This window comes from Ambystoma mexicanum, chromosome 2p (assembly GCF_040938575.1).
Source record: "Ambystoma mexicanum isolate Mex_15411 chromosome 2p, UKY_AmexF1_1, whole genome shotgun sequence".
Taxonomy (NCBI): Eukaryota; Metazoa; Chordata; class Amphibia; order Caudata; family Ambystomatidae; genus Ambystoma; species Ambystoma mexicanum.
The window spans coordinates 1,298,737,767-1,298,758,175 of NC_090923.1; the positions used below are offsets into that span (position 1 = coordinate 1,298,737,767).

The 20,409-nt window shown below is 47.0% G+C and overlaps 1 protein-coding gene across 1 annotated transcript in view; it reads left to right on the forward strand.

The window, feature by feature from the left end:
• Positions 1-4,446: 4,446 nt before the first annotated feature.
• Positions 4,447-20,409, forward strand: part of EIF2AK1 (eukaryotic translation initiation factor 2 alpha kinase 1) — a 1,543,308-nt gene continuing 1,527,345 nt past the window's right edge. Inside the window, exon 1 of the mRNA XM_069645632.1 lies at positions 4,447-4,789. Within this exon, the coding sequence (XP_069501733.1) occupies positions 4,657-4,789 (133 nt within the window). The 5' untranslated portion in view covers positions 4,447-4,656. The remainder of the gene's footprint in view (positions 4,790-20,409) is intronic.

Here is a 20,409-nt window from a genome sequence, read left to right on the forward strand (position 1 = left end):
GCTCGGGGCCTTCCACATCGGAGGGGCAGGCATCGGCCGGAGGGCAGGAGGACCCAGGATGGGAAGTGTCATCCATGTGGCAGCGGTTGGGCCATGCCATAGATGTGGAGCGGCAGCGGGCGGAAGAGGCATGGCTCACGATGGTCAGGCCGGAGAACTCCATGCAGAGGGCCCTGAGGCGGGCCGAGTGCCTTGAGGCAATCCGCAGGGAGTTTGGGGGGAACATGTAGACGGCCCTGCGGACCCTCGGGGCCATGGAAGAGGACCGCCTCTGGGACATTGAGCAGGAGTTCGATGATGCCCTGGCCCGGAACATCCCGAAGTGAGCCGTCGGACTAGCCCGCTGCCCTTGTAAATAGTTCTGTAGTTAGTGTTAGGTTTCCTTTGGTTTAGCATTTTTTTTGGACCTTTTGGACAATGGGCCACATTTTTGTATATAGTTTTTTTTTTTTAGGTAGTGTTATTAGATAGGTTTCATTTCTTCGGTTGGGATCATGGACCCTGGATTGTTTATCTGTACATAGTTGACTTTTGGATTTTCAATTTTTTTAATGATTTCCCCATGGAGCAATGGTTTTCGATTTTAATTTTCCATTGGACTTACTTTTGTGGACTGTGTCTTTGGACACCTTTCCTTTGCATTATGATTTGTGGTTTTGCATTATTTCACGGACCTGCTGTTTTTTTTTTTTAATTTCTATTATTGTTTGTTTATTTTTGATTCAATTTATGTTGCTTTTAATACATATTTTTTCTTCAAAGTTCAATGTGTAGTATCATCTCATTGGTTTCATGCGTATCATGATATGGGTTTTGACATTCACTGACACCCATTGGGTGTATGTGAGGGACATGTGTTCATTTCCAAACTTGCAATTGGGGTTCGATCATGTTTTTGCCATTTCTAAGTGGGTGGATGCAATACTCGGGTGGGTGTTTGACATTTGGAGGCTGACCATAAGGGCCAGGGATCTACATTGTGGTGACATGTTGGCTGGGGGACATGAGTGGGAGCCTGGTGGAGGCTGCCCCTGGTGGCTGGGGGGTGGGGGTGGTGGTAGACATGAGTGGGGGCCTGGTGGAGGTTGCCCCTGGTGGGTGGGGGTGGTGGTCGACATGAGTGGGGGCCTGGTGGAGGCTGCCCCTGGATGCTGGGGGGTGGGGTGTTGGGAGACATGAGTGGGGGCCTGGTGGAGGCTGCCCCTGCACTGCTGGGGGATGGGGGTGATAGGGGACATGAGTGGAGGCCTGGTGGAGGCTGCCCCTGCACTGCTGGGGGTGGGGGTGATAGGGGACATGAGTGGGGGCCTGGTGGAGGGTGCCCCTGCACTGCTGGGGGGTGGGGGTGGTGGGAGACATGAGTGGGGGCCTGGTGGAGGCTGCCCCTGCACTGCTGGGGGGTGGGGGTGGTGGTAGACATCAGTGGGGGCTTGGTGGAGGCTGCCCCTACACTGCTGGGGGGTGGGGGTGATGGGAGACATGAGTGGGGGCCTGGTGGAGGCTGCCCCTGGTGGCTGGGGGTGGGGGTGGTGGTAGACATGAGTGGGAGTCTGGTGGAGGCTGCCCCTGCTCTGCTGGGGGGTGGGGGTGGGGGTGCAGGGAGACATGAGTTGGACATGAGTGGGGGCCTGGTGGAGGCTGCCCCTGCACTGCTGGGGGGTGGGGGTGATAGGGGACATGAGTGGGGGCCTGGTGGAGGCTGCCCCTGCACTGCTGGGGGGTGGGGGTGGTGGGAGACATGGGTGGGGGCCTGGTGGAGGGTGCCCCTGGTGGCTGGGGGGTGGGGGTGGTGGTAGACATGAGTGGGGGCCTGGTGGAGGCTGCCCCTGCACTGCTGGGTGGTGGGGGTGATGGGAGACATGAGTGGGGGCCTGGTGGAGGCTGCCCCTGGTGGCTGGGGGGTGGGGGTGATGGTTGACATGAGTGGGGGCCTGGTGGAGGGTGCCCCTGGTGGCTGGGGGGTGGGGGTGGTGGGAGACATGAGTGGGGGCCTGGTGGAGGGTGCCCCTGCACTGCTGGGGGGTAGGGGTGGTGGGAGACATGAGTGGGGGCCTTGTGGAGGGTGCCCCTGGATGCTGGGGGGTGGGGGTGGTGGGAGACATGAGTGGGAGCCTGGTGGAGGCTGCCCCTGGTGGCTGGGGGTGCAGGGGGACATGCGTTGGTGGGCAGTAGTGCAAGGTGACATGTGGGTTGGCTGGGGGGCATGGCCATGGTGGATGAGGTGCCTGCGGGACATGTGCAGGGTAGGCCCCTGTGGTGTGGGCCACCTGCATGGGCCGTGGAGGGTGTAGAGGGAATACCTGGGAGGACCCACACGTGCAATTCACATGTGGTGCTCCCCGCGCACACCTGGAATACACGTACCCTGATGGAATCGCGTGTGATACTTCCTGCGCACCCCTGAAATACACGTACCCTGCTGCTTTTGCGTGTGATACTTCCCGCGCACCCCTGGAATACACGTACCCTGATGGAATCGCGTGTGATACTTCCCACGCACCCCTGAAATACACGTACCCTGCTGTTTTTGCGTGGGATACTTCCCGCGTACCCCTGGAATACACGTACCCTGCTGTTTTTGCGTGTGATACTTCCTGCACACCCCTGGAATACACGTGCCCTGATGGAATCGCGTGTGTTACTTCCCACGCACCCCTGATGTACACGTACCCAGGACAATCGCGTGTGGGAATTCACACAAACCACTTAAAAATACTTTCCCCGCTTGGCGTTTGCTGTTTGCCAGCCCTGTGAACTGGTCCAGGGTTAGCGCAGCCCTTTGCGATGATTTGGGGATTTTGAAGGCTTTTCCTTGCGCGAGGGCGTTCTTGGGGGCGTAACTGGCGCTGCTGCAGGGTTGCTGCGCCACTCTGCGCCACGGCTGGTTTCGGAGACTAAAATCCATGAATACACTGTGCGATGAAAAGGATTTTTTCGCGCGCGGCTGGCGCAGTGTATCGCACGCGGACACTGTGCGCCAGCCGCGTGTGCCATTTTTGTGCGAATTTCTATGAATTACCCTGTAAATAATCACAACATAGAAAGTTGAAGCTTATCAGTGCTGACTCGGTAGACTTGAGTCTGTGTGGCTGTTCCCTACAGCATACTTGCCAACATTCTGTGACCAAAAAGATATAGGATTTTTTTAAAAGTTTAAAAAGAAAATAATTCCCATAACAATGACATCACAGGAAAATACAAAACATACATTATTGGCACCTTTGGAACATTCAAAAGTACACAACCCATCAAACAGTACAACATGGCAAGATGTTGAAATTTTAAAAAGGTATAATTCTGAATGGTAACTTAACACCAAATTCAATGACCTAACTTCACAGAAGGTAATCAGACAGAGCTTGTAGGCAACGTTTGCCACTGCTCTGTAGTGGCAGCCCAAGCAGTACGTATTTATTGCAAGTTGAACACTGAATGACATGGCAACTGATACCCCCCTCAGTGTGATAGGCAGATTCTGTGTGATGATGTTACACTCTGCCACTTGCCTTCACTGGTGGTTCATCTAAGGGTTGTCTCTGCAAGAGTGTAAGACAGAGTCAAGTAGCTGTCAGGTCAGTGGATTGGTCTGAGCCTAATTAAAGTAATGACCTACCAGTCCACTCTGTAGACAGACTCATTAATGTGATGCATGCTTTGTCCTGGAGGCTGCCTTCGAGTCACATAAATTACTTGCCACTGTAGAAAGCAGTAGGATCTGTCACTGAAATCTGTAGGTGGTAGGACTGCTTAAAAAGCAGTAGCCTACTGCCTAAATCTGTAGGGTTGGCAAGTATGCTACATTTCCGTTTGGCTTTCTTCTGTACCCCCAGCCTGCTGCGCTGGCTCATTTAGTGTGAGGTATGCAACAGAGTCTGTGGCTCCAAGGCGGGTGAAACAGATGAGCTTGCGGGTGGGCGGGTGTCTGGATGCTTTTTGCTGGTGACACCCGCCAAAAGCAGATGAGTTGAGAGCTATGACGAAGGTATTGATTTTTTTAAACAAAAATGTTGCTATTTTTTACTTTATCCCTCCTAAAATTATTCCTACCCCAATGGAAACCAATCGGAAAAAATTAACTAGCCCACTTTCTGTGAGAAAATCTCCCTCCAAGGTGCTGCAAAATGTTGGCTTATATGTTATCCCCAAGGTAAAAACTGGGATGAGGAAGAGTATGACTAGTAATGAAGATTACTGATAAATTATCCTATCAAAATGTACCACAAATAAATAAATGAAACCAGTACACAATATTGGACAAGTGAACAAACCGGTTTTTCTGCACTTTTTGAGATGAAAGTATACAAAGCTAAAATGTAATTAATACGAATACATTTCAAATGGCAATTTATTAAAAACAGATTATGAAACCAGATTGCAATTTATTCCACTCTTTCTAAAGGAAACCTAGCCGCCTCAAGATGGCCACCTGTTCGGTCTTTCCCTTTCAAATTATTTTTGCGCTCTAGTGTCTTGCTCAGTACAGTTGGTCGTGCGGTTATCCAAATACAGGAGCACAGCTTTCCTGAACTGAGAGACAGCTGGTCTCGTCCAGCACTGATGTGGGTGACGATGTGAGAGTAACTGTCAGTGAGCTTCACGTGGTGGGTTCAGACTCTGCATTCCCTGGGTACTTAATTGCTGTGGCAGTGGCGAGCGATGAGCTGCGTGGACACCGAACCAGGGTGCAGCGGAGACACGCTCAATGCTGAACTTCAGGAAAAGAAACTGATGAAGGCTGATTTGAAGATCCCCCTTGACTTTCCCCCGGAGGAGGCTGCTGCTTTAGACGGTAAGACATTTGGTCACATGATGTAGGTGTACACCTACAATGCCATGCAGCAGTTGGTGTTTACTGCTTATTTCAGGTGTCTTTCTAATAATGTCTTTAAGTTTCTTCCAAACATGTTACAATTTAGACTTTTTTGCCTTAATCTTAACTTCCGTGTAAGCAAATGCACACCATTTCTTTCTGGGCATAATTTTCCTCTCGTGTGTTCATATTGCGCGCTTTTTTTGGTGATGTCCATTGGGGACTTCTGTGACCTGTTTTGTGCTTTGTCTTAAACGTGTAACTAATACTAAAGATGGTTAAGCCTGAACCAATGCTTTCATGTCAAATGACCCACATTTAAGTGCTTAAAAGTTGGGGGATATACATACACCCACCCCGCCTCCTTAATTTTTCAGGCGAAATATCTCTGCATTTTGGAACATTAACCACTTAACTGTCCTTAGAGCACATGTCGTCTACGTTTCTTAAATTGAGGGTAGTGCGTTTTTTTGGCTCCAGTAGGCTCTCGGGCGTCTGTAGTCAAAGGGTTAAAACGGCTAAGCAGAGCTCACCTATACATGACATTTCGTGTAACGCCAGGTTCAATGTAGATTTTTGGGGGGTCATGAAACCGGCTCACATTCAACCCCTAGAAAACGTAAGTACAAAGTTGCCGCACTAAGGCACAATTCTTCACAGCTATCCTGAGGTCAGACGAAATGGGTACTGTTATGTATACGAGAGGGATCAAGGACAAGGCACACTCAGAAACCTAAAGCTTATTATAGTTTAATATAGGACAGTAACCGTGAGTGGGCATAGTCATTAACAGAGTGTAAATGCAAGTGAAACGGAAGTATCCGAATCGTTCCGTGGCTGTGAACAACTGGAAGTTCAGGGGAAAAGGTCTCCCACAAGTCTGTTGCCCAGCGTCTGGGACTTTCCATGTCCTAACAACGTTTTTGGTCTATTCTCCGCTGCACAGGTACCTCTCCTTTGCTTTGGGATGTTTTTATGGTCTGTTCTTCTTATTTGGTTTTTCCACCATGACTGTCTGTTCACCAACCACAGTAGAGATGTTAGTCTCTTGTCAAGAAAGGGATGCCCCTGGCACGAGCTTAGGACATCTCCCAGGGTCTGGGTTGTGATCCATGAGAGCTGGGAACATTAAGAGGGCAGCCAAGTACTCTAATCTCATTGGCAGTGAACCCATGGGGGTCCTTTAATTCAATAGTGCACTCTAAAATGTTATTTTCTAGAGCGTTCGGGCATGTGGTTTTAAGCAAACTGTGATCGATGTAAAAACATTTCCAATGCACCTTACCTTAGTTTTCCTCACTCTTACACATGCAAATTCTACAAGCGGGGCGCGGCCATCTTGTGCCAATCTTATCCGTTGCCGCATCGCCATAAGTTCAAGTGCCCTTGCGGCACTAAATAATATCACCTGCCCCTGAAGCTGACATCACTATTCCTAGCGATATTCTTCACCTATTTTCATGAAGTTAGTGGGCAGCGTAGCTAAATGCGCCCAGTCATCACCTACGTCTTAACGTTAGTTGACGCAGAACTCAGAATATCAACACACACATCCTCTCACAGCACAGCGTGTCTGAATATCAGAATAGAAAACACTTTTTAAAGGAAACATCAATACTCTGCAATTTATAATGTGCTTTTATTTCACAAAAACGCTCTGAGAACAACCATGTTCCGCTGATTTTGATTAACCACCAATGTTTGAATGTCCTTGGTTTAGAGCATCACAATTATCATGACGCACACTGTGTTCCTTTCAGGAGAAGATGCGCATTCGACGCACCTTGAATCACAAGGCTCCGGCATCAGCTTCTTGCTAGACCTTAAACAATGACACGTTGCTCCTTGTCGCTAGTACCACCAAACGGCATATCGGTTCCGGGCGATCGTCCCACATCAGCATAATGTAAATCCATCCGTTAAGGCATATCTGCCACTGCTGGCTGAAGAAACCATCTGTCGATATCTGGAAACTATGGCATTCCCAGAACGGTACAATGTAGCTGTGTAGAAAACATAATAAAAATATATTTTAGTAGCCGTTCTTTATTCAAATGTATCCATTTACCCTGTAATGCTGCACGGGTGAAACTTAATAACAAACACAAACCACAAACAATGGAAACACACAGAAAACTTTGGGGAAAGTTTGAGTCTACAATGTGCTTGAGAGGTTAGCGCTGTGGAGTATGTATACCTCCCAATGGGATGCAGAAGCTGATGGAACAACAGATAGACGGCATTATAACAGAATATTTGCAACGAACTTGGGGTTGGTGACCCTAAGTTCCCCGGGGGAACCCAGACGTGGACTTCATGCTCACTGTGCTCAGAGAGGCACACCTCCACCTCAAAGATGAGGCCCAACAATTCTGAAACACATGTATGGGGTTGCTGTAGCTACTCTTGTTCAGAAGGGAATTGCAATAGCATTTCGGTGCTAGACTGCCCATGTGGGCGGGACAAAGACTGATATGCAAATGGATATTTCCCATCCGTGAAAGGTACAGTAAGCAAAAGGCGATGGCCGCGGAAAGTGTGACAAAAACACATAACAGGTTATCATGTCATGTTCTTTCTAGAGAGGGGCGCCTGCTACCTTTTTTAAAAATGTGACATAACTGTGACATAACTGGCAACATTAAATTTTGCCAAGCGAACCAAGTCGCCTTAGAAAATGTTCTGCACCCGGCACATCCAATAATACAAAGTTGATAGCACACCCTGATATGCCATGGGACGAAGTGGTTTAGATATCACTAACCTGCATATCGGTTGTGTTAGCAGGTCGTCGATGAATAATCGTCACAATATGCTCCAACTAACGACCCATAACAATGTAAGCAAGCAATACTGGTCAAAAAATGAAACCTTTACTCATTCATCTTTAAACTGTACACACATATAAATTATTAGTAGACTTATAAACAGCCAGAGAGTTATGCAATTGCTTTTTTTAAAATGTTGCAGTATACATTTAATCTATGGAATACATTGTTGTGTACAGTTTTTTCATCAAATGGCATATTTGCACGTCGTTGAATTGTTCCAAATGCATACAGCGTTAATGCCATTTCGAATTGCAAAAAAATGTTGAATAGTTCAACTTACATTATATTTGTTAGTTCCGTTCTTTTGGCGTAACGAAGAGTGTCCGCTCAGAACAACGGTTTGCATAGATTGAAAGTAAATGTTACAATGTCCAGTTTCAAAACAGTGAATGTTATAATTTCTGCTGGTATTCAACCCCTTCTATCCTTCAAGCCATAGCAATTCCTCCCTTTCGTTCTAGGTCGAATAACAATTTAACCTTGTTTAGAGCGTGTATGCCTTGTAGCTTTCGTTTTTGGGAAGGAAAGACACAAAAACTAAAACCTACCGTACAAGACGCGTCGGTATGAACTCCTCACAAGCAACATCACACAAAGTGACCTTCACTCCATGGGAGCAGTGAGCCCGGCCGACCAACGTGGCATTTAAAATATGCCCGAAAAATAAATTGATTGCTTCCTTCTCCACCAATGCCACGCGATCATGAATACTTTTTTACCCATCAATAGTGCTAGTGTTTTAGTTATTTTTGGACAACAGTTACACTGAAGTAAAACAGATAATACAAGCCACTGTAAGCCTGGTGTAACCTAAGATTCCATTTGTGTCTGTCTGAAACAGACCATGATATCATATGATATTGCATTTATAACGCGCCTATGCACAAGTGCTTCAAGGCGAGATGAGGCAAAACAGGTTGAACAGAGGGAAGACAGAGACAGCGATCTTACTAGTGTTGGGAAGTAGACGATCCTTGCCCCCATCCCCTTCTCTCATCACTCTCGAAACATAACATATGTAATAACCAAGGGGGGAGGCGTAGCCAACCTTGTGACATTCTGTTACACCACACCCCATCGCAATAACACATACACTATAGTTTCTAGCCCAACATTAGAAAACCATTTTGAAATAGCCCGAATGACATCTTTCTACTAGGCCCCAAAATCCATCTCTCTGTACAAATGTAGCTCTCCCATCCCCAGCGCCTCGCTCAGCCAGCCCACACCATCGCCTCCCCATTGCCACCTCAGCGCGCGCCCTGTTCTCACGGAGGAATGTGCTCTGCGGAGAACATGAGACACTGACAAGTGATAAGCCCAAGTGCCCATTCATCTCCACTAAACTTTGCGTGCACTCACAGCTTCCATCCCTCCAGGCCAAAGCCCACCAGCTCAGACCCCACAGCTCCTTTCATGCTGATATCCATCTGACCCTCCCGTGCCCTGATCAGCAAGGACCCACATCACAGCCCTAATCCTATGTATTAATATATTCTTCCAAAAAGCAACACACGTCTACCTATATCCTGAGGACCCAAGCAGGGCAGATAGCAGACCAAACCTTAAGGGTGTGCACCTGGGTGCAGAGTTTATGGTATCAAATATATTCCAAAGGGTAGAGGTTAGAATGCCAATATATTAGCTCATGTCAACGCTATTCATGCAAGATTGTATGTCTGCCATTATTTATGCATTATCAGTTTCTGTTGTTTAGTTTAGTTAGATAGATGCATTACTCCCTGCCCTGACCTTCACACCGCGTAGATGAGCCAAGCTGACCCGCGTGTTCCAAGAGACCTTGAGATCGCGCAATTCCATTGGAAGCGGAAGGTGAAAAGTGTGTGGTGAAAGAGGTAGGGGCAGTTTGGGCAAGAGGGCCTTCCACGGTGTGCCACCAGTAATGGGAGAAGAGGGAACGACAAAAACGGATGCCGGTGGGGGTTTGCCTGGAGGAAGCACTCGAATAGGTATCAGCGATAGGGAGGACAGAATTGGAGAACAGGATGTCCTTTTTAAACTTCTTCCTACCTGATTTAGTGAGGAGAGTTGAATAGTAGACAGAGAAGCATTTAGAAACGATATGAGAGAGCATCATACAGTAGGTAGGTCGTGGAGAGAAGAGGAAGGGTGGTGGAGGGGGCAGGGGGACCACACAGGAAGGACACAGGGAGGGGCTCATGAAAAGCAAAAACCAGTTATGTTAGGTTAGTTAGTAATGGGGCTGACACAGGTCAGGCGATTGATCATTGCTATGAAAATCTTACCCACCATAGGCCATCAACGCCAGTGACATGCACTGCATGTGTGGATTTGGTTTGGGTCTAGCGGAGGGATTTACAGACACCAAGCCTCAGTGTACCTTTGCCTGATGGCAAATATCCATTAATTCAGAAACCCAAATGGGCAGTGTAGCACCAATGTGCTAGGGCAATTCTATTCTGAAATATGTCACCAATAGCAACCACAGACATGTGTCTTATCGATCGAGGACCAGTAATATAACTCAAGGGAAGGCAAAAGATATACATTCAAGAAACATATACCGGATTAAGTCAGCATAATTAAATACTTCTGAATACTTTTTATAACATTGAAATTCGAGTTTAATAGCATTCAATTGTTGATGTACAATGTACAAACATTGGGGAACATATCCCAAATGTTATAGTGAGCATATTAAGAACACTGCTGCAAATCATTTATACCGGGAAGTCAACTGTACAACAAGTTCAGCTTTAGGTGGACAGGGCTCGTTTGCAATGTTTTGTTTCATTGTATGTGTCCTAGGAACAAAATCAGGATCGATTCCATGACTATGCATGGCCAACACAGTCAAAGTGAGATCTTTCACAAAATCGAATTGCATTTCCTGGTATATTGGCTTAGCCACCCATTTTCTGCTTCGTTTTGCAAAGGCCAAGGTGGAACGAAGCATCCCAAAGTTTCCGGCAGTTCTCGATTGTTTTCGTTGTGTGCTAATACAGCTAGTGTTTGGGCCTGCATACCGTCTATGGCGAAATGCAACCTTTTGGGCCTGTACTTTAGGCACATATTGCAGAACACCTCCAAATCTCTGGTGTGACAGAGTCCCTTCAGGTCTCTTGAAAGAGTTTGATCTCAAGAGCATTGTGTGGAGGTGAACATGCCACCAACCACCTCTACTTGCGTTCCTGCTCCTCCGATAAAGGTCCATGTGCACATTTGTGAAAATGTTGGTTTTCTGTCCATGAGTGAACGTTGGAACAGTAGTGCATCAATGAGCGCCATTTTTCAAGTAGAATTTCCACAGACCCATCACAAGTTTTGGAGCTCCACCAAAGATGGTTGCTGAAAGACTGAGACCACTGTACAATATTTTCCAAACCCTTTTTTTACCAGCAGCTGTAATTGTTTTTTGTTGACTGATTTGGCAACGTGCCATACATCAAATTGATGACGAATGTTTGGAAACTGCTCTTGCATGGCCTTGGCTATTGAAACATGTCTATCAGTGGTTTTGAGGTCTATTTGCATTCCCCTCGATTGAAGATGTTCGAGGGATTTGATGAGCCCATGTTTCTCTATGGCCACAGAGGATGTACATTGGGACACCTGCACAATCTCCGACTCACAATGTTTTTAGTTTCCATGTCTTGAAAGTGGTATGTGCAGTACTTTGCTGAAAATCCGGGGCTGTCACACTGTCCGTCGCCAGCTAGCCAGAAACATTTGCCAGAGAATGTGCTTTCGATTGACATCTGTTCAATTTTCCAGGCTTGACTAATAGCAGGTTATAAGAATTCACTTTGTTATTTGTAGTACTGGGTTTTAGCAAGGAACTGAACTCCCACAAATTGACAGAAACTGGACATTTTACTGAAAGTCGAGCCACTGAAAAGTAAAGATGCTGAACCTATAGATTTCCAGCTGGCACTTTGTCCAGCATCGGTTGAGCGGACCATGAAAATGTATCATGGAGGTGGACACAGCTGGCTTGGATTTTCAGGTTGGTGCCTTGTAAGGTTACAGGTCATTTGGTCGAAAATAAATGGTCGACAGGACAACTGGTCGACACAATTTGGTCGAAAGACAAATGGTCGAATTTTATTTTTTTTTTAATTTTCACATTGTTTTTTTTTTGGGGGGGGTCCCTCCAACCCCCTTTTTTTGCTAAAAAACCCTTTTTTTCCTAAACGAAAACCTGAAAAAAAAAAAAAAAAAAATATATATATATATATATATATATATATATATATACAAAAAAAAATTCGACCATTTGTCTTTCGATCAAATTGCGTCGAACATTTGTCTGTCGACCAAATGACTGGACAGTGCCTTGTAATACAGGAGACACATTCACCAATGGCTCCCCGCATATTTTCCCCCTCAATGTATGGACACATTTCTGCATCAGTATAATCTCTACCAGGAAACTGTTGAATACAATGTATTTTTGCTCCTTTTATTAGCCAATCGTCCTGCATGAATGTGGTTTGTGACTCAACTGTGGTGGACAAATCGGCCAAACTAGCCAAACTGAAGTTGTGATCTTTGGCAAGTTCCTCGTTCAATTTCAGTCTGTTGGTTCAGCTTGTGTTATTTGCAGACGAATTGGAGAAACCGTCAACATCGAATGTTTATTGGGTGGAACTTTTTTGCGGGTGTGTAGATTGTGTCAAGTGGTCTGCGAGGAAATCCAATGCATCGTCAGCCGGTCACATTCAATTCAGTTTCAGGCTATTGGGTGTAAGCGTCACAAGTCTGCTTATTGACTGTACCACGCTGCACCTCAAATAGTAGTTGCTCCATGTTGAAACATTTTTGGTTTCATTTGTTGTCTGTGTCTTTATACTGCTTTTCCTTCTTGGCCTCTAGGAGATGTATTGTAAAACATGTTCAATGTATAGCACACATACAGCAGATAGCACTTTAAATACAAAAACATGTTATGAAGAAAACACCAGCCCAAAACACTTCTAGAAAACAAAATTGCTACCCTGGTTTTCTTGATTTTCTGTGAAACCGTGGTCTTCTCTTTAACGACCGCACCAGCAAGCTGATCCACCACCTCTGATCCATGTGCCTCCACTTCTAATGCCACACCTTGTGTACATTCCTTGAATAGAATTTTAATGGAAAAAAAACTCAATTGTATTGGAAATTAAAATCTTTCATCGCACACAGCACTCGCACACATACCCTTGCAAACAATGTACGTCATTTGGTCAAAATATACATTTCAAATTTCACCTGATAGATGGCAAGTGTACTTGATTAGAGATCACTGTGCAAAACATACTGATTGAAATGTTGCCCACAAAGATTTTGCAATGTATTCTGCATTAGGGAGGAAGTGTAACATTAGAACTGAAATCGTATAAGTTTGAAACACTGCACGTTTATACGACTGTCACTGTCTAATAGTATCCTATGTAGGATTTACTTTCTTTCATTCAAGGGAACTCTAAGTACACATACCACATAATCTGGACCATCTGCAAACAACGATGTACTTGTAGTCGAAGTAACAGCATTCCCGTGTGACACAGTACTTGTTTTAGTACGGATGAAAACCGCAAGACAATGGGATGCAGACAATGGTACAACGCATAAATGACACCTAGTGTAAAAAACCGACAGGAAACATAAATGTTTTCATATTATTTGAAATTCCAAGCATAATACATTCTCATAAATTAAAACTGAAATAAAATTACCTGATAGACGCTTGAAGTTGTTGTTGACCCCGGAAAAGAAATGGATGCAGAATCTTGCTCCTTCATTTTCAGAGCATTGTCATAAAGTGGTACAAGGGGAAAATTAGATATGTGGGAAGATCCAACTGTCGAGAATATGAACTTCTGCAAGTCTGTAGGGCTTGCCATTGGTATACTGGAAGTGTCAGTGGTTTCGTCACTTGCAAGGGTCTGTGCTTCCGTCAGTATGCTTTCCTAAAAAAATGGACATGTCAAGCAACCAATTACAAAAACATTCTTCTTCTTTTGAAGGGCACTATGGCATTGTTTTCTATGGTCATAATTACCTCATTTGAGGCTCCATAAACCAGGGACAGATGTACAGTTAAAATCTGATACAATCTGGTAAATATGCAAACTTTAGTAAGACACATTTACACCGACAGCACCAATCCGTTCATGAAGTTACCTTTTCAGTATCCCCACCACCTATAGCTAATTCATCATCCGGGACCCACCTGAGGCAGCGTGTGCATCAATAAAGTTGGAATTGCATTTGGAAGTAATTTATGAAAAATTCTGGGTTGATGCTTTTTTGTGTACTACGATTGGTCGTACATATCGTCTGTAAAGTGCAGGTTGCACATGCGGAATCGATTGGCCCTCACGTCCTTCAAGACATTCTGTGCTCTACTTTCAATCTCATCCACTGCAAAACTACAATATCGACCCCATCTTCTTATTAAATCAATATCCTTTGGCAATGTATGCATGATTGTGCCCTGACTTTTAACATAGCTCCTAGAACGGCAACCGAAAACCATGCAAGCAGGCATTTTTGAAAAATCTATAAGATCTGTATAAATAATTACAAAATAATTGTACTGTATGCATGAGATTAATGGCATTATATCACAGCTTTCTATGCAATGTTTGTTTTGGTCAAAGAAGCAAAACCTATGTAGCATAGTCGAATATACACTGGGATCACTTTCATACAGAATTGATTGATATAACGCAAATCGTAACGTGTTACTCATCCGTTCAATGTACTTTCATGCATCAAAAGGAAACGCGCTCATAGACATGGTCCGAGAAAAGTGCGATTCTATTACAATGGACACTGATGAAATATGCTACATATCGAGATCAAAACACCTGAAACATTAGACAATGGTAAAGTCCTTGAGATTAATTAACATTACACTAATGGGTGCATTCGGTCGAAATAGATAGAACATTTGAGATCGGAGATAGATGAATATAGAGACATTAATAGGTGACCTGCCCTTACCTTGACTAACAAACAATTAGATTCAGCAATCAGGGGAGTTAGTAGCAGGAGAACAGGTAGCACGATCAAGAGTTGACTTCCAGTGCTCAGAGATGTTCTCTGGCTAAATATCAAGGGGTTTATAAAGGATTAGAAAAGTGGGTGTGTATGTGAATGTGTGACATGTTTCTGGCGCGGTCTGCTAGAGGGGAGCCTGGAGACACTGGGTCTGGGTAGGCCATGTGAACAATGGCGCCTGTGCGAAAGATAGCTTTGAAGTGTACATGGTGTTTGGCAGCTTGGCCGTTTATAATGGAGGGGGGAATGGATTGTTGCAGAGGAGATGAGGGCATCAACCAATGTTTCATGTCCCTCATAGACAAGTGAGCGTGTACTTGATTCACTGAAAAATGGAAACGACTATTCATAAAAGCTCATTTGTATTTTATTTTGTTCCTGATATTGATGGCACAAATATACTACAAATTGTATACTTCGGGTTGCAGCACAGTGTTAGAAAATCCCCTGTACTGTCCGCTGTCACTGGGGAATTTGGCCGAATGGCTCTGACACAGGCGGGTATTACTCGTCGAACGCAGAATCCAAGCCTCCCATAAAGCCACCATGTAAAGGAACAGTAGGCCACCAGCCTGTATCACCTATGCAAGAGAAACACACATACTGTATTTAAATGAACCTGCTAAGTGTACAAACCTTACTTTTTTTTTAACACTTTATTGGCATTTAAACATAACAGTTCCACAACTTCCGTCCGCCCTCCCTAACCCTCCAATATTAAGCCCTCCACTTATATGAACCTCATTAAACAGCCCGCCAACCGCTTCCAGTATCTCATCTACTTCCTCTTTCTCCAGTGGTCACAGCACAGCAGGCTTCAGTGTCAATTGTTCGTTGAGAATCAGGCCAATCCACCTTCCGCTCACACCTCCGGCTCCCTCCTCCCCCACATCCCTCTCATATTCCCCCCTTACCCCTGCCTCTTCACGGTGGGCGTAAATCATTGTCTTTCGCCAGATCATTTAACAATTGGGACCAATGGACCGTCACCTCCTCCCAGTTTTCACCTGTCTCCCAATTCTGCAGCACCGTTAATTCCGCTAGCCCCCACCTCCGTACATCCTTCGGCCATAGATTGACCATCGGGCCCTGGGGCTATTTCCACGCTATTGCCATTTGGCGCTTAGCCAATATGAGCAAAAAACATCCCATTCTGTTCTGTACCTTATTTCGCTTTCCTCCCGGGAGCTTCCCCCACAAACAGGTCTCCGGACATCACTCCAGGGTGGTTCCGAATACCTCATTCACACCCCTGAGGACCTCGTCCCACTATTCTACTATAACCTCACATTCCCACACCATGTGCCAGAACCCCGCCCGTTCTGATCGCATCTAGGACATTCACCCAACCGATTCCCCCATCATCACCCTGAGGGGTGACATAGACCCTATGCAAAATATTAAATTGGACCAGCTGGAAGCGGGCATTCCTCAAAGACTTCCGGACCAGGTCCCAAACCTGCCCCCATTCTTTATCTGATATAGGCCGCCCCATATCCGCTTCCCACTTCCCCTTAACCTACAGCTCTCCCCCTACCGACCCCTCCCCCAGAGCCTTATATATCCGCGAAACACGTGCCCTACCCCCCATCTGGTCAAGTAGCACTCGAACAACTGGACATGGCTTCGGCTCTTCAGGAATTCCGTCCCATAACTCTGCTATCCTGCGAACCACCGCCCCATATGCCAGAAAAACTCCCTGTGGCAGATCATACTTGTCACAACCACTCCTTGCAGGTAAGGAGCTTCCCACCCTCAAAAAGGTCCCCCACCTTCTCACATCCCTTCTCCCTTAACCTCTGTATCCCCACCCTCCAATCACCTGGCGAAGCTGCTGGTTGGCCCCCTATGATGGGAGATTGCCTTTGTATCGGCCCCTCACCCCCTTGCCTCCCACATACATCCTCAATGTCTCCTTTACCACCTCGAAAACCACTGATGTCCCGCTACGGTCTGGCTGCAAGGGCCCTACCAAAACCTTAAGAAACTCTGCCCCCGGTTGATCCCACACCAATACTGACTGTAGCTGTGCCGCCACAAAGTATTTTTCATAATTCGGGAGACCCAACCCTCCCCCCCCCTCTCTAGTTCGTTGCAGCATTTGTAAGGAAACCCTTCTCGTTCCTGTACCCCACAGCAGTTCCCTAATCTTGACATCCAGCATTTTAAAGAACAGTTTCTTTGCCACATACGGTATATTCATGAAAAAATAGAGCAAACGTGGGAGGATCACCATTTTACATAGTGCCACCCTCCCCATCAATGACAGGGGCAAAACCTTCCAGAACTGGATGGAGTCCCCTATTTTAGACAATGCTCTCCCTGTATTATGCACAAATGTGTTCACCACCTCATGAAAAACCTGCACCCCCGAGTACCGAAATCACTCCTTCTCCCACCGTATCCCCAAGTCCAGCAGTTCCTCTAACGGACATTCTCGTAGCCCCCCCCAACGGAAACAAAACCGATTTCTCCACGTTTATGCGGAACCCTGACATATACCTAAAGTTTCGTAGTACTTCCGAAAGGACTGGAAGATATGTTTTAGGGTCCCCTACATATAACAAGAAGTCATCCCCATAGAGGGACACTATGTGTTTCTGCCCTCCCGCCTCGATTCCAGCCTCCGCCATTTCCTGCCGCAAGAACGCCGCCAGAGGTTCCAAGGCTAACGCAAACAAAATTGGAGAGGCCACACACCCCTGCCTTGTCCCCCTTCCTAACTCCCACGACATCGACACCCAATTGTTAGTTCTCACCATCGCTAGCAGTTTAGTGTACAACAAAGCCAACCACCTACAAATATTCTCTCCAAAGCCAAATTCCTGCAGCACCCGAAACAACCACTTCCATTCCAAAGAATCAAACGCCTTCATAGCGTCAAATGACGCTATCGCCATGTCACTCCTTTGTAACTTTACCTGATCCATCACATGATGCAACCGGGAGATTCCCGACGTGGTCCTGCCCCCTATAAACCCACATTGGTCAGGTTGTATCAAACTCTGCACAACTGTCGCCGGCCTAGCGGCCAGAATCTTCCCCAGGTTTTTCCATCTACGTTCAATAGCGAGATGGGCCGATACGCCGCACAGTCCCTCGTATCTTTCCCCTCTTTTAGGATTATCGTTATAACCGCCTCCCTCAGTGATTCTGGGAGGCACCCCCTCTGGAATGACTCCTCGTAAACCTTCTGAAGTTGCGGAACTAGGAGGTCAGCAAACTATGCATAAAACTCCACCGGGAGTCCGTTGCTACCCGGCTCCGTGCCCCTCCTTATAGTGCGGATCGCCCAGCGGATGTCCTTGTCTCCTATCGGGGCCTCTAGTTCCTCCCGGCAGTCTTCCCCCCCCACCCCCAGTCTCGGCAGCCGCAGCACCTCCATGAGATCTTCCACCTCCACGTCCACATACCCCCCTCAGTCGCGTATAGCCCCTTATAATATGTTACAAAGGCTTCATTAATCTCTTTCTGAGTCCCAACTAGGACCCCCGTACTAGATCAAAGCTGGGTTATGACTCGAGTCAGGGTTTCCCTGCTGATTAACCTAGCCAGGAGCCTACCCGCCTTATCCCCCTCCCCTTGGAGTCGAACATCTCGTCTGTCGTTATCAAAGTGTGAAAGCTCCGACAGGGTCCTCTTGTGAAGCTCCAGCGCCTGCGCCAGGGGCTCTTCCCACCTCTACTCCACCTGCTGCCTCTCTGTCCAGTTCCGCAACCCGGGGCTCTGCCCTCTGCAACGTCTCTATGAGCCGTTTTCGCATCCCCACTGTCATGGCCAAACATTTCCCTCTTATAGTTGCCTTGAAGGCCTCCTACAGCACTCCCCTAGTCTTCACCGTACCCTCATTCAACTCAAAGTATGACCTGATCCCCTCTCTGAGCTCCGCCACAAACGCCCCATCCCGTAACGCCTCCCTCTGCATCCGCCATAGCCGCCGCAGAGGATCCTCACTGGGCCCACACAACGTCGTCACAAAAGGGGAGTGATCCGATAGGATGCGCCTGAGGTACTTTGTCTCTCCAAAGCAGTGACAGTACTCCCTTCCCATTACCAAATAATCTAAACGCGCGTACAAACCGTGCACAGTCGAGTGGTTGGAGAAGCCTCTTTCCTCCCCATGTTTCTCCCGCCACACTTCCACCATATCCAATTCCCCCATTACCCTCCGTAACGACCCCGCCATGTGTTTCTTAGGCGCCACTCTAGTTCCCCTCCCATCCATCCGCTCATCCAAGTGACAATTAAAATCTCCCCCCCACACTATCATTTCCCCTCTTTAAGCCCCCATCATGCGCAGCACCGAAGGGAAGTACTCCTTATCATCCACATTTGGCGCATATACGAGTTAACCAAGCATATTGACCTGTTTTAACACACAGTGCGCAAGAACCGTTCTACCCTCCCCATCCTTCAGCACCCGCTCCACCTTCAATGGCACCCCCCTTGCCACCAAAACTAGAACACCCCTCGCCTGGGTTGAGTACACCGTACCAATTATCTGCCCCCCCCCCCCCCCATAGCTTCTCCAACCTCCCCAACAACTCTGCATTTGCATGAGTCTCCTGCAACAGGGCCACTTGTATTCCTTGCCTTTTCAAAAACTCACCCACCCTCTTCCTCTTCTGATAATGCCCCAGTCCTCGGACATTCCATGTCCCAATTTTCAAACTTCCTAGCTTACCCATCCGATGCACTGAAGCTTTCTTCCACCATAGCCCTTCTCCTGTTCAGCCTCCTCCTCCTCTGTATCCACTTCTCCCTCCCCTTCCCACATCTCTCTCCCCTGCTGTGCTAGGCCTCATTTCTACTACTCTTATCCAACTCCCTCCCGGACCAGACCCCAACTTGTTGCCAACATCCTAAATCCCCCCCTTCCTTCTCTCCGAAGCCCCCTAAACCCTCCCTGCATAACCCTTCCCCCTCCTCCTCCTTCCTCCTCCGTAGCTACAGACCCACTGGACTACTCAGCCCCCCCTTCCTCACCTCCCTTGGGGTTGGTAGTCAGTAGTGTCGCGTAAATTAAGGGCTTCACCACCTGCCCCATGCAGCCCCACCAATGTGCTCCCCCACATCTTCTCCTATACCTCCTCAGATCAGAAAACCAATTACTACTAGGCCCTCTGCCATTGACGTCTTGCTGGGCATTACCCACACTCTTCCGCCTCCTGACCCGCCCTCATTATAGGGCCCCCCGATAGCGGCTCCACTTGATGTTGCCCCGCATCCAGCCAATCCCATACCACTCTCGGACACGTAAAAAACCACGATTTCCCCCTGACAGCACTTTCAACTTAGCTGGAAAAAACATCATGTATTTTAAATTGAGTTCCCTTAGTCGGCTTCGTACTGCATCAAAGGATCTCCTCTGTCGCTGCACCTCAAGCGCAAAGTCCGGGACAATCCTCAACTTAGTGCTCCCGATCATGTAGTAGCCCCTCCTCTGAGCATCCTGCAAAATGGCATCCCGATCCTGGAAATTCATGATTTTAGCCACCAGTACTCTTGGCGGCGCACCCAGCGATGGGGGCCTCCACGGTGTGCCCTTTCCACAGTGAAGAGATTGGACAGGCCTTTATACAAACATTACTTGAAAATGCACCCTGTATCCTATGGCATAGTTGCCCGTACAATGTTACTTCATGGATCAATCAACTTGGGCTTTAAAGTGTAGACATATTACAAAAGTGAACACCCATGCAATCCATAACGTTTGGGGCACAGAGAAATATGTTTGTT